The 13,037-nt window shown below is 33.7% G+C and overlaps 1 protein-coding gene and 1 pseudogene across 2 annotated transcripts; one reads left to right on the forward strand and one right to left on the reverse strand.

Annotated features, from left to right (window-relative positions):
• The first annotated feature begins 1,661 nt into the window (after window positions 1-1,661).
• LOC120152008 (glycine-rich domain-containing protein 1-like) lies at window positions 1,662-4,415 on the forward strand. Of its 2 annotated transcripts, none has more exons than XM_039164310.1 (9): window positions 1,662-1,849; window positions 1,934-2,051; window positions 2,132-2,383; window positions 2,472-2,930; window positions 3,009-3,493; window positions 3,574-3,757; window positions 3,848-4,003; window positions 4,068-4,174; window positions 4,205-4,415. In XM_039164310.1, exons 1-9 carry the CDS (start codon window positions 1,683-1,685, stop codon window positions 4,398-4,400), a joined length of 2,124 nt encoding a protein of 707 aa, XP_039020241.1. In that variant the 5' UTR covers window positions 1,662-1,682; the 3' UTR covers window positions 4,401-4,415. The 2 variants fall into 2 exon arrangements, with proteins under 2 accessions (XP_039020241.1, XP_039020240.1); XM_039164309.1 differs by having other exon boundaries at window positions 4,068-4,170; window positions 4,201-4,415.
• Window positions 4,416-5,763: 1,348 nt separating this feature from the next.
• LOC120152009 lies at window positions 5,764-7,267 on the reverse strand (annotated as a pseudogene).
• Window positions 7,268-13,037: the final 5,770 nt, after the last annotated feature.

Below are 13,037 nucleotides of genomic sequence, written 5' to 3' on the forward strand. Positions count from 1 at the left end.
AATATGATGTAATCTCCCTACATAAATTATGCACATTACATGGATTTTACATGAATAAGATATTACACATAAGAAATTGTTTAGATTAAACTGTACAATGAGTTTATTGTTACAGACAATCGATTAAGCGACTTATTGTAACTTCTTAAAATAAAATGACCAAATAAGGATTTGGTCAAAAATGTTGTCACTGAAAATGTTTTATAAAATCGTTAAAGTTGAAAGTAAGGATTTTATTAGCTTAATGAACTAACTCGAGTTCAAATATATTTAAACAAAAAAATATTAATTTTTAATAACTTTTAAATATTAAATATCTAGTCCCGATTTAAATCCATATAATTTTTTTAATTTTATTTCTATTATAAGAAACCAAACAACTTCATGTATTTTCATATTTTATTATTGAAAAAAATATTTATATTTTTTAAATATATTTTTTAATTTTTAAATCGAAAAAATATTTTTTGGGAAACCAAACACAACATAAATGACTCAAATCAAGAAAAAGAAATAGAAAACAATATACATGTAAAATTTATGGGATAACATGAATTAAGCGATCTCGAAGGTAAATGAATTGTTGTTATTTCTTGAAGTTTCGAGTTTGAGCATCATAATGTCAAGGATGTAAACGTTCAATATTATAGTTAAGAATTATCTTTAAACAGATACTACCTTATTACTTACTCCAGATTAATAAAAAAAATTATGGGACATAAATACCTAATGAGTAGTTTAACAAGCGGTAGGGATTAGGATCATGGAGATTTTGCTTCAATCTACCCTATAAAAAAAATGAAGATTTAGTTACAGATACATTTTTTTCTTTACTCATTGATCGTTTCCTCATGCTTATTTAATGTATTTATCCAAATAAAAATAGGGTAAACTACATGTTTAGTATTTAAATTATCTTTTTGCTCTGTTTTGATCATTCAACTATTATTTTTTTCAAAATCATTTTTGATCGTTACTTTTTTTTTTTCATTTTGGTCATCGCCTTTAAAAAAGTAACAGAACTATTAAGGTGATATTTAAAAAAAACTTTCAATGATGATGTGTCACTACCTTATAATGATACATGACCAAAATACACCAAAACGTAACGGTAGGTGTGATTTTGAAACAAGAAATAGTTGAATGACCAAAACGAAACAAAAGTAATAGATTGGTTAATTTCATAATCAGAGGCGGATGTATGTGTTTTTCATGATGGGCAAATGTTCATTCTGAAATTCGAACTTTTTTTATGTTAATTGTTCATTAATGGTGCCCATCCTAAAATTTTATTTGTGTCTGCCTTATACAATTTTTTTTATTATTAATATATATGTGTCAACTCTAAAAAAATATTACTGAATCCATCACTATTATAAAAACCCCATTCTGTTAGTGGACTAGATTTTTAAATGTCAAATTGGTGGAGTTTCTCATATTTCAAAACAAATCAATGGTTTAGGGGAACCTGCATGTATTTAGGCATGCGTGCCCTGAATTTCCCTGCAAAACTGCCTTAAATTTCCTAGTAAATGCGCAAAGCATGATTTTTCATAGACATGGACTAACAGATACACGTTTGTTATGGTTTCCTGCACATTCAGATCTCCCAATTACCTATTTAGGCTCCTTTCTTGGACATCAATAATGACAAGTTGAGTTTCGAAGCTACATCTTTCTCTATGTTTAGAATGGAACAGGATCAAGCATTAGTATGGGCCGAGGCACAAAATCTGGCCATTAGCGTTGATCTCGTGGCTTTAACCAAACAACAGCTTCAGTTCCTTGCGGAGGTTGATAGGAACCGGTCCCTCTATGATGGCCCTATCTTAGACCGAGCCATCTATAGGTGAATTCTTGACTTGAATGATATTAATACGTCCAAATATGCCATTGCTTCCATCTTTTGATTACCTTAATGTGCCAAGTTTAGGTACAAATACTGTTGGCTTCCTCTGCTTGCCGAACACACCGCTTCTGCGATTTCGGAAGGCCCTTTAGTTGTTCCACTTGACTGTGAATGGATTTGGCATTGCCATAGGCTAAACCCTGTATGCTATTCTAACACTTTCAACCATGAAACATATAGTCACCTTGAATTTTACTAATATGTACTTGTTGTCTTTGTTAGGTGCAATACGAGGCCGACTGTGAGGAACTCTACGGGAGAATTCTAGACAACCGAAATGTCATATCGTCCATTACGACAACTTGCAGAAAACAAACTGAAGAAATTTGGGACAGGATATATCCTTCTGAGCCATATGAACTTAATATGAGCACCCATTTCTCAGAGAATGTTCGAAATTCCGTACAAACTTCGAAGAGCACCGAGTATGATCTAGTTTCAGCTGTCAAGAGGCAAAGTGCTTTCTTTTATCAGGTACTTAAGAAATGAGGGAGATGTAAACAGCAAAAGCATAGATAACATTGTTTTAAGCTTTGAGTTGACAGTACAGTACATGGAACAGGTATCCAGATCCCATATGAATGATGATGCCTTTCTTGACGGAGCTTTAGCCAGATACAAGGGTTTTCTATATTTGATAAAGAGGAATTGGGAAAATTCTGAGAGATGTTTTTGTGTTCCGACGTATGACATCGACCTTATTTGGCATACTCACCAATTGCAGTCTGTTTCTTACTGCAAAGATGTGATGGCAGCCTTGGGAAAGGTATTAGAACATGATGACACAGATTCTGATAGAACCAAGGGTAAGAAGCTAGACAATGGGTTCCTTAGAACCACCAAACAATGGGAAGACATATTCGGATCGAGGTATTGGCGTGCTGGGGCAATGTACAGAGGAGACGCACCGTCTCCACTTGGACTCGACTTGTCTCAATTGGACAACCTGATGGAGGAGAAGATGGCCCCATCAAATGAAGATCAAGATTTATTTCCAGTTCATAGGAAAATGGTTATGGAGGTAAGGCCTCAAATATCTTTTCCCTGCAAGTTCTAATAAGAAAATTGTAACACTTTTTTTATTTTATTGTTATTGCAGATTATGATTGAGATTATTGGGGTAAAAGGTCTACCCCAGGGACATAAAGGAAGCCTCTTTGTTACAATCAGCAAGAAACAACCAGATTCATTTCTTAACAACAAAAGAAGCCTAAGCATTTTGTCTGCTACTAGTGAGAAACAAGCAATTGATTTCCTCTGTGAACCTATAGGGGATCTTGTCTTTGAACTAATATCATATAAACCTGCCAAAACATTGGGAACAACCTCAATCTCCCTAAAGGACTTAGTAAGCTCGGTTTCTCTGCTTTATGAAGACAAATGGTTCGATCTGGTGTCAAATTCGACACTTGCTGACTCGAAGCCTATAAGTTTACAAATCGCTTTGTCATTCATTCCTCCGAGTCCAGCGCCATACATGGTTCGAACACCTCCATTCCCTGTTATCCCTGGGAAGTTTCAGCATTTGAAGTATTCTTATGTTGCCGATGAGGCTGGCAATGATATAATAATCCTCCACATGAGGTATATTTGTTCACACGTTTATCATTTGAAGCATAATTGGGAAAATTTCAATGATCTGCTTGTTTTTAATACCTTTTCAGAGAGGCAAGAGACAATTACCAGTCAAGAAAGAAAGTGATTGGCTTAACACCATGTGGTGAAACGCATGTGCTTGCAGAGCCAGCTGGGAAAGGTTGGTTTTTGAACAACTCTCGTTGGTGGTTTCATCTTCATAAGAAACTACACGAAGATGGCCATGCATTTGGGTTTAAAGGAAATCGAAAGGTGAGTATCAATGGCTTTGAAAACAATACCCTAGGCATAGATTGTCTTCATTTTCAAAACCCTAAATTTTATGTATATATTATGGCTTAGCTGATTGTTTTTGGAGGAAGAAAACTGGGATATGAGATTAACAGCAGCAATAATCAGAAAAATGAAGAGCATTTCATGACAGCTGTTGAGTTCTCCATGGATCATCCATATGGAAAAGCTGTAGCATTGATGAACTTCAAGTCTGGCATTATAGAGGTATATATCAAATTAAATATAACTACACCTAATTATCACACTGATTCTTAATCTTTACAAACAGATAAGTGAAGAAGAATCACTTGTACTCCCCATGATTATACTGGCTTTTCTACTATCTGAAAATTGGAGCAACTGTGTGAAAAGCTGCAAATATGAAGAAAAAAGTGCCAACCGGCTTAGTACGATGGCGGGAGGCGCTCCATGCGGTGAGTGCGTTGATGAGAAGGGTGGGGGTGAAGCCATCAGTGACAGAATCAAAGACTTCCCTGGCCATGAAGATCTGGTCAAGAGTAGCCATTCCGGCGGGTGCGGTGCAGGCTGTGGAGGGAGTTGCGGCGGACATTGCGCTGGTGGTTCCTGCGGAGGGCACTGTTTCGGTGGTGATGCTTTGTGATGTGACGGGGAAAATATGACTTAATGAATCATTTCACAATAAGCTTTTAACATTTGGATTAAATAATCTTCTAAATGAAGTTTCCATATTATCGTTTAAAGTTGAAAAATGGATAAAATAAAGTTTGGGGAAGTTTGTTTTTCATCCCTTGTCTCCTCCATTTTGTATTCAGAATAACAGTAGGCAACGATCAGTTAAGCTTGTTTGAAGTTCCCAAATAACAAACTAGTGTTGCCACTATGAAGTAGAGAATTTATGTTTCAACTTTGAAAATTATATTATTATGAGTGCCAATCAAGAACCTATGGACGGAAAACATGAAAGATAAAAAAACCTGTTACCACATGCGAGTCTATAGTTCCGCGAATCCCAGATATACGGACATAATATTTATGCAAGCCTTTAGGCATGCGAGTCACACCCTGCAAATAACTAGTATTGGTTACGTGTCAACCACCTACTATCTGTGGGAGCGCACTACATGTATGATCACCAGCAACCATCGTTGATACACACGGTCCTGTAGTCTAAACCAACACTCCCTATAGCACCCAATCAGTATTAATAGCAGGACAACTCCTAATTAACATCAGTCCAAGGCATTATAAATAGCCATACAAAAAAAAAAAAAAGGTAAAATGAGTATTTCTGAACTATAAAAGCCAGACGGGCACACCTCTCCACAAAACTAGATCAACACTACTAATACCACCGGAATTATCACTGTAACCATCCATCTTCCACCTTTCACGGTTGTTATTAATCACTTTACCGGTCAACAGAACCCAAAAACAAAGTACATTCATTTTCACTATAGCAAATAGGGGCAATTCTGGTATATGTCTTGTTCGGAGCAATTCTATTTGATTCTTGAGAAGAATACTGAAGTTGCAGGCTGAAATTATTCCAAGGGTTGATAACCTTGGTAGTGGGAGTAACAAATTTACAATTACTGGGATTTAGAATGTTTTAAGAGCAAAATCTACGTAATAAAGTATTTTGGCAGAAATTACATTGGTTTTCAATACATATTCTGAAACATTTATTTATGCAAACAAAAATATTCGAAAAGATGTAATGAGATTATGTAATATTACGAGGAATACGTTATGTTGATATTCAAACTTTCTTTGGATAGACAATATGTAAAAAAAAAAAGTCTCTTATTACACTGATATTAAAACTCGCATGAAATGCTTTCATCTATTTTATTTGGAAAGAGAGGAATCGAAGATAATTTAGATGAGAATGCTAAGGAGGCATAAATCTTAAGGAACATAAGAAAAGTTGTATCAGATTATGAGGTAGAAATATTAATACTGAATACTGACTTTATTGTTTCAAAGTGAGTTGATCAGTGCAATTAATTGGAAACTTGCTCCCTTAACACCTTCTCTTTCGCAACACCTCTTGGAGTAGGTGAGCAAACCTGTGAATCTGCCCCCACCAAACTTCAAGATGTTCAAAACAGTAACTGTGTGTTTCTAATTTAAGCACAATACGACGTTATGCATGCCTCTTGCTAACAAAATGCTCACCTTTTATTCACGATGAGCACGGATCGAAGCTCACAATTATCAAACCTGAAAAAGCAAAGGATGTTAAGTCTTTTTTCTGAAGAAGAAGAAGAAGAAGAAGATGGAGATGATGTTTAAGGCTCACCGTTTGCATAAAGCTGTTCTAACTGTTTGATGACAGTCATTTCCAAGTATGTATAGAATGTGCTGAAGGATTATGCCATGGCTGACTATAACAATCTCCTGCTCTGGCCTTGTCCATAGCCTGGAATTTGGGATAAAATCGAAACAAAACTGATGAATTTGTAATCTAAAAATTGATTTCTGAATTCTAAAATATTGAGATTACCATTTCATGAATAGAACCATTCGAGCGGCTATTTCCTCTTCAGGCTCCCGAACGTCTGGATTCCACATGCTGTCATCTTCACCATCCATCTGAACAAGCAAAACTATTTCAATACTGATAATTTAGTGATGATATAATATATGAATCAGCATCTTAAATACTGTTTGAAGATAGGGTGGCTAAAGAACTCGCCATTGAAAAATCAAATGAAGGGAAAAGAGCATGACATTCGCTGACCCGTCTTCTCATATCACAAGGACGAACACCCTAAGGTAAAGAACAATATTGCGTCAGTATTATAAGACACCAATCTTGAGACATTTAAGCTATATATATCTAACCAGACGGTCTCTACAAAGCTCAACTGCCATAATTTGTGGGCAATCGTCAGCTGATATTGCAGAAAATTTCCCATTCCCGCCTGCATAATCGTCTCTTTCAGGGTTACCGAAAACTCCAAAAGCAGTTTGCATGGTCCTGCAGTGATCATCATCATTTACACCCATCAACAATCATACAAAACTTAAAATCATATTTGAGGAAAACAAATATTTCTTCGGAAATTATGCACATCGTGAGTTGTGTACCTGTATAATGGGGAAGTGATGACTAAATCAATCCTCTTAATTAGCCCACTAGCATGAACGTCCTTGCGCAGTTTGTCAACCTGAAATAAAAAAAGGCATGGAAATATTTAAACAAGTGATTATATCAAACACTTGAATAATTCATTGAATGCTATGGAATCACCTGCTGCAATCCCAGTGGGGAAAGCTGGGCTTCAAATAGATGAGGGACAACAGTGCTTCACGGTTCTTGTTTCCATCGACATTATGCATGGCTTGTCCATGCCTCACCTGAAAAATAAAGTTTCAATAAGACTGCCTTTAACTAAATAAACAAACTCTGCTGGTGTGTGTGTAATGTGTATATATACATACCAAGTGAACAATTTTGCAACGCTGCCATGGGTATGGAAATTGAGCTGCTGATCTATTCATTTTCTGCAAAGAATGGCTTCTGGAAATTACTTGAGCTGGGAAATTGTAAGAACTGAATGTACAATATTACTGACTATATATATATGTAGAGGGAGAGAGGAAGGAAGAGTTTCGGTGTCTTTTCTATGTGAGTTCATGTATCTTTACGTGACTCGTTATTGAATAAATTATGACAGAGTTATGAGAGTATATTTGGTAGGTGTTGTCGTTAGTAAAGAATAAGGAAAAGGGATGGAATTTAACAAGGAAATAAACAAAGTAATTTCAGTGCAAGGGACTTTAAAAAATAATACGATTTGACTCACAGATTAGTATTTAAATACCTTTGGCATATGTAACTGCAAGTCTTAGCTTACTTACCAGAAACCAAAGGTAAATAATGAGTTTGGGGAAGAACTGAAGAAAGCTCTGGAAATATGAAAACTATTTGAATGCTTAATGCCAAGGGATGGATAGAGAGCTTAAAATATATATAGGATGAGGATGCAACAGGGAAAGGAAAATCGTAGGCAAGGGTTTAGTTTGATTTTGTAGGTCGTAAAATACAATCCATGCAGACGTAAATCTGGGTTTATTTGTTTTTCCTTTATTTTATTTTCAAACACGTTAGATCTTGTTAAATTGTGCGTATCATGTCAACATTAGGTTTCATGCACGGATAGACCCAGAAATTTATGTCATGAGAGTAAATTTAAGAAGTTATATTAAAATTTAAAAGATACGAAGTTATAAAATTTTAGGGGTATAAAATTAAATAATCAATAAAAAATTCTAAAATACAAGAGAATTTAAATTTCTAGGTGAAACGCGATCAATCATATTAATACTAGAATATCCCTAATTCCAATAATTCTCTAACTAGGTTTTATTTTTAAAATAGTTTAGGGTGATTAAAAAATAATATTTATTTAGAATTTTCTTAACCTATTAATAACATCAGACCCGTCCATTAGCAAATATAAAATGTTATACGTCACAGGGCCCCAAAATTTGGAGGCCCCACACTTTAGAAAATATCTTTATTTTGCTCTAAGGGCGTTCGAATGATGACACTTTTAAATAAAATATCACGCTTATAGAGTTGTTTTATGACTTTTTTTAATTTCATATGTTTAGAATTTTATTTTATTTTATAAGAAACAATAGTAATATGATAAATTTTGATATTTTACAATTTCGTCTTATTGTAAAATATTTTAGGGACCTCATTTTAAAATGTAACACATAGTCTCCAAATCTATTGGGACGGGCCTGAATAACATATACCCTGCAAACGCAGCTACTCGAACCCTAGACTTGTAAAGAGAATAACATTTCCTTTTATTACTCAAGTAACTTGATGGATTGTTAGACAAAATGTTAATCCGAGATAAAATAATAATAATAATAATAAATATTATTATATAATCGAACGAAGCAAAATAAATAAAACTTAAAGTAGAGGCAAGAAATTGGTTTACTCATATTTAACATTGAATCAGATGAGTAGAGAAACATTAATCGAAGAAGAATTTTGTTGAGGCTTGTATGAACAATTTCCTTAAGACAGATTCGTCCTCTCCTCGGTGCTTTGAGTAACGTTGGACGTCAGTTTCCCAAGATACAACAACAAACGATCACAACAGTAATCACAACCGTAGTGATCAGTCGAACATAATCTTTCCTTTCTCTATCACCGGAAAGAACATATTTGGAATGAACTTTCTAAGTGTTATCATAATTCAACTTTGTGAATTGTGTCTCAAAGTTGTATTTATAACTTGTGTTGTGTTATATTTTAGAATTGTGCCTTAACTAGCTTATATATAGAGGAGAAATGGATTCAAGGGTTAATACCTTTCGATGAAATGACTTAATCTTTCAATTAAAGGACCTATCCTTTTGATGAAAAGTGCTTAACCTTTTCATGAAATTATTTAATCTTTTCATGAAGAGAATTGCTGAATAAGTATGATTGAATGGATGTAACTTTAAACCAAAAATTAAGTCCATTCATCAAGTGACATGACTTATTAATAATTAGCTATAAATAGCATCAATTCATTCAATAATTTTTCCGACAATCCCCCACATGAATGAACTTGATGGTTTAAGCACTGACTCGATATGGTGCTAGATTCTACGTTCGATATTTGCATAGGATAGGTAGGCGTTCCCCTTTGAACCTTCTATTGTGAAAATATGTTTACCTTATTGGTTGTTTAGTAGACGTGATGTCCTTAAACTGTCATGCCGTTGATGTAAACGATGACATGCCTCACACAAATATCTTACTGACAAGAATTTGGTTCTCATGGTTATGTCCATATAGACGGGGACATCTCCTGGTTCTGCAAAAGTAGAGAACTATGCCCCAATAGTCTCTTTGAAGTGGCTCTACTTCACTCTCACATAGGTGACTTATGTTGTTCGGCTCACCGAAACACATAGTGGTCATTAAAAGCATTGCTTAACATTTTCCACATTTTAGTCACTATTTTCATCATATGAATAGACTTGGGGATAAGAACCCCCACAGTGACCTCATAAGGTCTATGCAAGTAGGTTGTACCATTGAACTTAGATCTTGGGATCTCCAGTTAACTAAGTTGGGTTTTCCTTCACATAGAACCTTAAATATTAATGGGCTTTAGTGACATTTCTTTCGATGTTTATCAACTTGATCTCGATTCAACTCATTGTTTAACGAATCCACAATTTTATCTTTTGATCTTACAAAATCAATATAGATAATTCTATTTGAGATCAATTGTTTAATGATATTATGTCGACGACGTATATGTCTCAACTTACCTTTATACTTATACAAGGCACCCCCACACTTTGATGTAGTTATAGGAAAGTTTTCTACTTTTCCATAACTCATATGGTGCCTCGCCTATTTTCTTGTAAGTTACCTTATTTAAAGGTAATTTCCATTCGAGATGTAATTCCGAAATAGAAACATAGAATGTTTTCAAGCTTTAATGACAAAAATGTCTATCTCATCCTCTCTATGAATAGGAGGATCATCCTATATTTGACCATATTCAACATGATTAAATATAACATCTTATGTTGCTATGTCTTAAATTTCTATCCATGAATTTCACATGCTTCTCGTTGTGGCTCACAATCACTGACATCATTGAATTTTATTCAAAGCCTGAATAGGAATCAACATTTCAAATCACGAGTTAGGTAAATCAATGGGGTTACCATTGTTTCATTTAAAATCACATAACCAGAATTTGTAAACATTTCAACAATAAATTGAAAGTTAATTCAATTTGTTTTACCATTTGTTTCTGTTGAACAACAAAATTTAATTCAAATTAAAATTCGAAAACAAAATTTGTAACAATGTTGTTACCTCCAAACGATTTATGTTACCAACTGTAAATCAAATAAATTTTGTTGAACAACAGGATTAAAATCCTGAAACAAAATTATAGGCCTAATTTTTCTTCACAGACATATCATAATTTAGTTTTGGCACCTTATTTATCGTAACAAATTTTAGTCAAAACTAAAATCCAACAATTGAGTAATTTCTGTTAAACAATATGAATTTATTAAAACTAAAACCCGAAACAGAAATTCACAATCAACACTATTTTGTTGAATTCGTTAAATGTTAGGATTTAGAACTAAAATTTGAAACAAAACCAACTTCTATTGGACAACGGGATTAAAACCCAAAACCGAACCAATTTCAGTTAAATGATGAGAATTTAATAAATCAATTCTCAAAACAGAACTAACTTCTGTTGATGGTGGTAATTTAATAAAACCCGAAATAGTAGTATAATCTCAATGTATAAATACACATACCTTTTCGATTTCTTGATCGAAAATCACCATTCGTCACAAAATAATACGAGCCTTATCACGTTACATCAAGGTTGTGGACGGGATAAAAATAGAGATTCTTTTCTTTGAACCTGCAAAAGGTTCTGAATTCATAACACAAAGTTAATGGGGCCTTACCCTATGCATCCATAATGCCTTCAACTTCCTTAAGGATTGAGCACGGAGATAACTATTTGTTAATCTTCTAGGGGCATTTTACACATGCAATGTCCTTTCTATCAGGTCAATGTGATTTCAACCACCACAATTATTAGCCATTAGAAATGACTCGTCAAATTATTCATTTCCTCGTGTAATAACACCAAAAAGTAAATAAATATAACATCATAATAACCGGGTCAATGACTAAAATGTAAATTTTGAAAACTTGGTGCTCAATTTAGAAATAAGTAAAAAGTTTAGGGATCTAATCATAATTTCTTTGTGTAGGATTGAATTACAAGGAATGAGGAATATAGGGATAAAATGGTCATTTGTAAGGAAATAATTAAATTATGTTATGGTTATATATTAACCGACGTGGAAATGGTGGGAAACAAAAATCTAAGCTTCCAGAGTTCTCTTCTCCTCCTCTCTTATTCAACGTGAAGGTCTAAGGAAAAGGTGAGATTTCTTATTAGTTGAAATTTAAGTTGGGTTTTGTTCTTTAGATTATACTTAAGCTTAAGGAAAGCTTAAGTTACCTTAAAATTCAAGGATAAGAGAGTTAGATGGAATTAAAGAAAAGAAGGGAATAAGTGAATATTGATAGAAATATATTAATTAGATTTCAAGGCCAAATTTGACTTGTCATTAGTGGAATTAAGAAGTATGAAGTGTTAGAATTATATTTAGAACATGTTGAAAATTGAGTTTAATTCATAAATTCCATATGGAGGATGAAATGTTGAGGTTAAAGATGTGATAAATGAGTATAAGTAAGTTTAAGCATGTATGTAAGTTAAGAATATGAAAGGAAAATGTATATGAAATAATTGAGCTGAAATGAAGTAATTTTCGTGCTGAAAATGTGATTTCTGGGCTAGGGGTATCGGTACCCATTCAATAGGTATCGATACCTCAAAAGTAAAATTTAAGAAGGAATTCAAAGGGTACCGATACCTTGAAGAACATTATCGATACCCAGGGGTACCGATACCTTAAGGAAGGTATCGATACCATCTGTGAGTGAAAAGTTTACAGAATGTAATTGGGGTATCGATACCTAGGAGGGTACAAATACCTCAGTTGAGGGATGTATCGATACCTTATAGAGGGTACCGATACCTACTTTAAATAAGCAATGAAATTACCTTTCCTTTAGCCTAAGAAATGAAAGATTATAGTATGCAAATTAGAATACTAATATGTATCCATGTATTATTATGTAGATATAGAACATAACCCTATTTTAGAACAATCGAAGAAGTAGAAACGATCGAGAGAGAGAAAGTGCTAGAATCGAGAAAGGCTAAGGTGAGTGCATACTAGTTATTATATGATATTTTAAAGGAAATAAGACTTGTGACCAATCTATTTCCTATAGTAGAATGCATGAATGCATTAAGCATGGATTTGACATGATATATATATGTGTATTTGGTTATTGCTTATGTTATATGATATGTATGAGTATATGTTAGTGTAATAAATCATGTGAATTAATATAAATAATACATGTGATTATATAAGTTATATGATAGGAACATAAGAGTTTATGTGAATTGAGTTATGTGATCATATGAGGAATATGAATTAAATGGAAATAACTATGTGCTTATGTGATATGAATATGTGACATAAGTTATGCGAAAATAAGCTAAGTGATTATAGGTGCATGTGAAAATGTTATGTGAAAAAGTGAAATGAATTATCATAAAAGATAATGCCCATGTTATGTGAATTGAGAGCTGTAGGTATAATTGGCATGCCAAGAGTA

Source organism: Hibiscus syriacus, unplaced genomic scaffold (assembly GCF_006381635.1).
Source record: "Hibiscus syriacus cultivar Baekdansim isolate YM2019G1 unplaced genomic scaffold, ASM638163v2 tig00111081_pilon, whole genome shotgun sequence".
Taxonomy (NCBI): domain Eukaryota; kingdom Viridiplantae; phylum Streptophyta; class Magnoliopsida; order Malvales; family Malvaceae; genus Hibiscus; species Hibiscus syriacus.

Excerpts from the sequence above, each read along its gene's own strand:
- LOC120152008 (XM_039164310.1), top strand. The coding sequence starts at position 1,683 with ATGTTTAGAATGGAACAGGATCAAGCATTAGTATGGGCCGAGGCACAA. Across the intron at positions 2,384-2,471 it reads AAAGTGCTTTCTTTTATCAG|GTATCCAGATCCCATATGAA; the intron begins GTACTTAAGAAA and ends TACATGGAACAG. Across the intron at positions 3,494-3,573 it reads ATAATAATCCTCCACATGAG|AGAGGCAAGAGACAATTACC; the intron begins GTATATTTGTTC and ends ATACCTTTTCAG.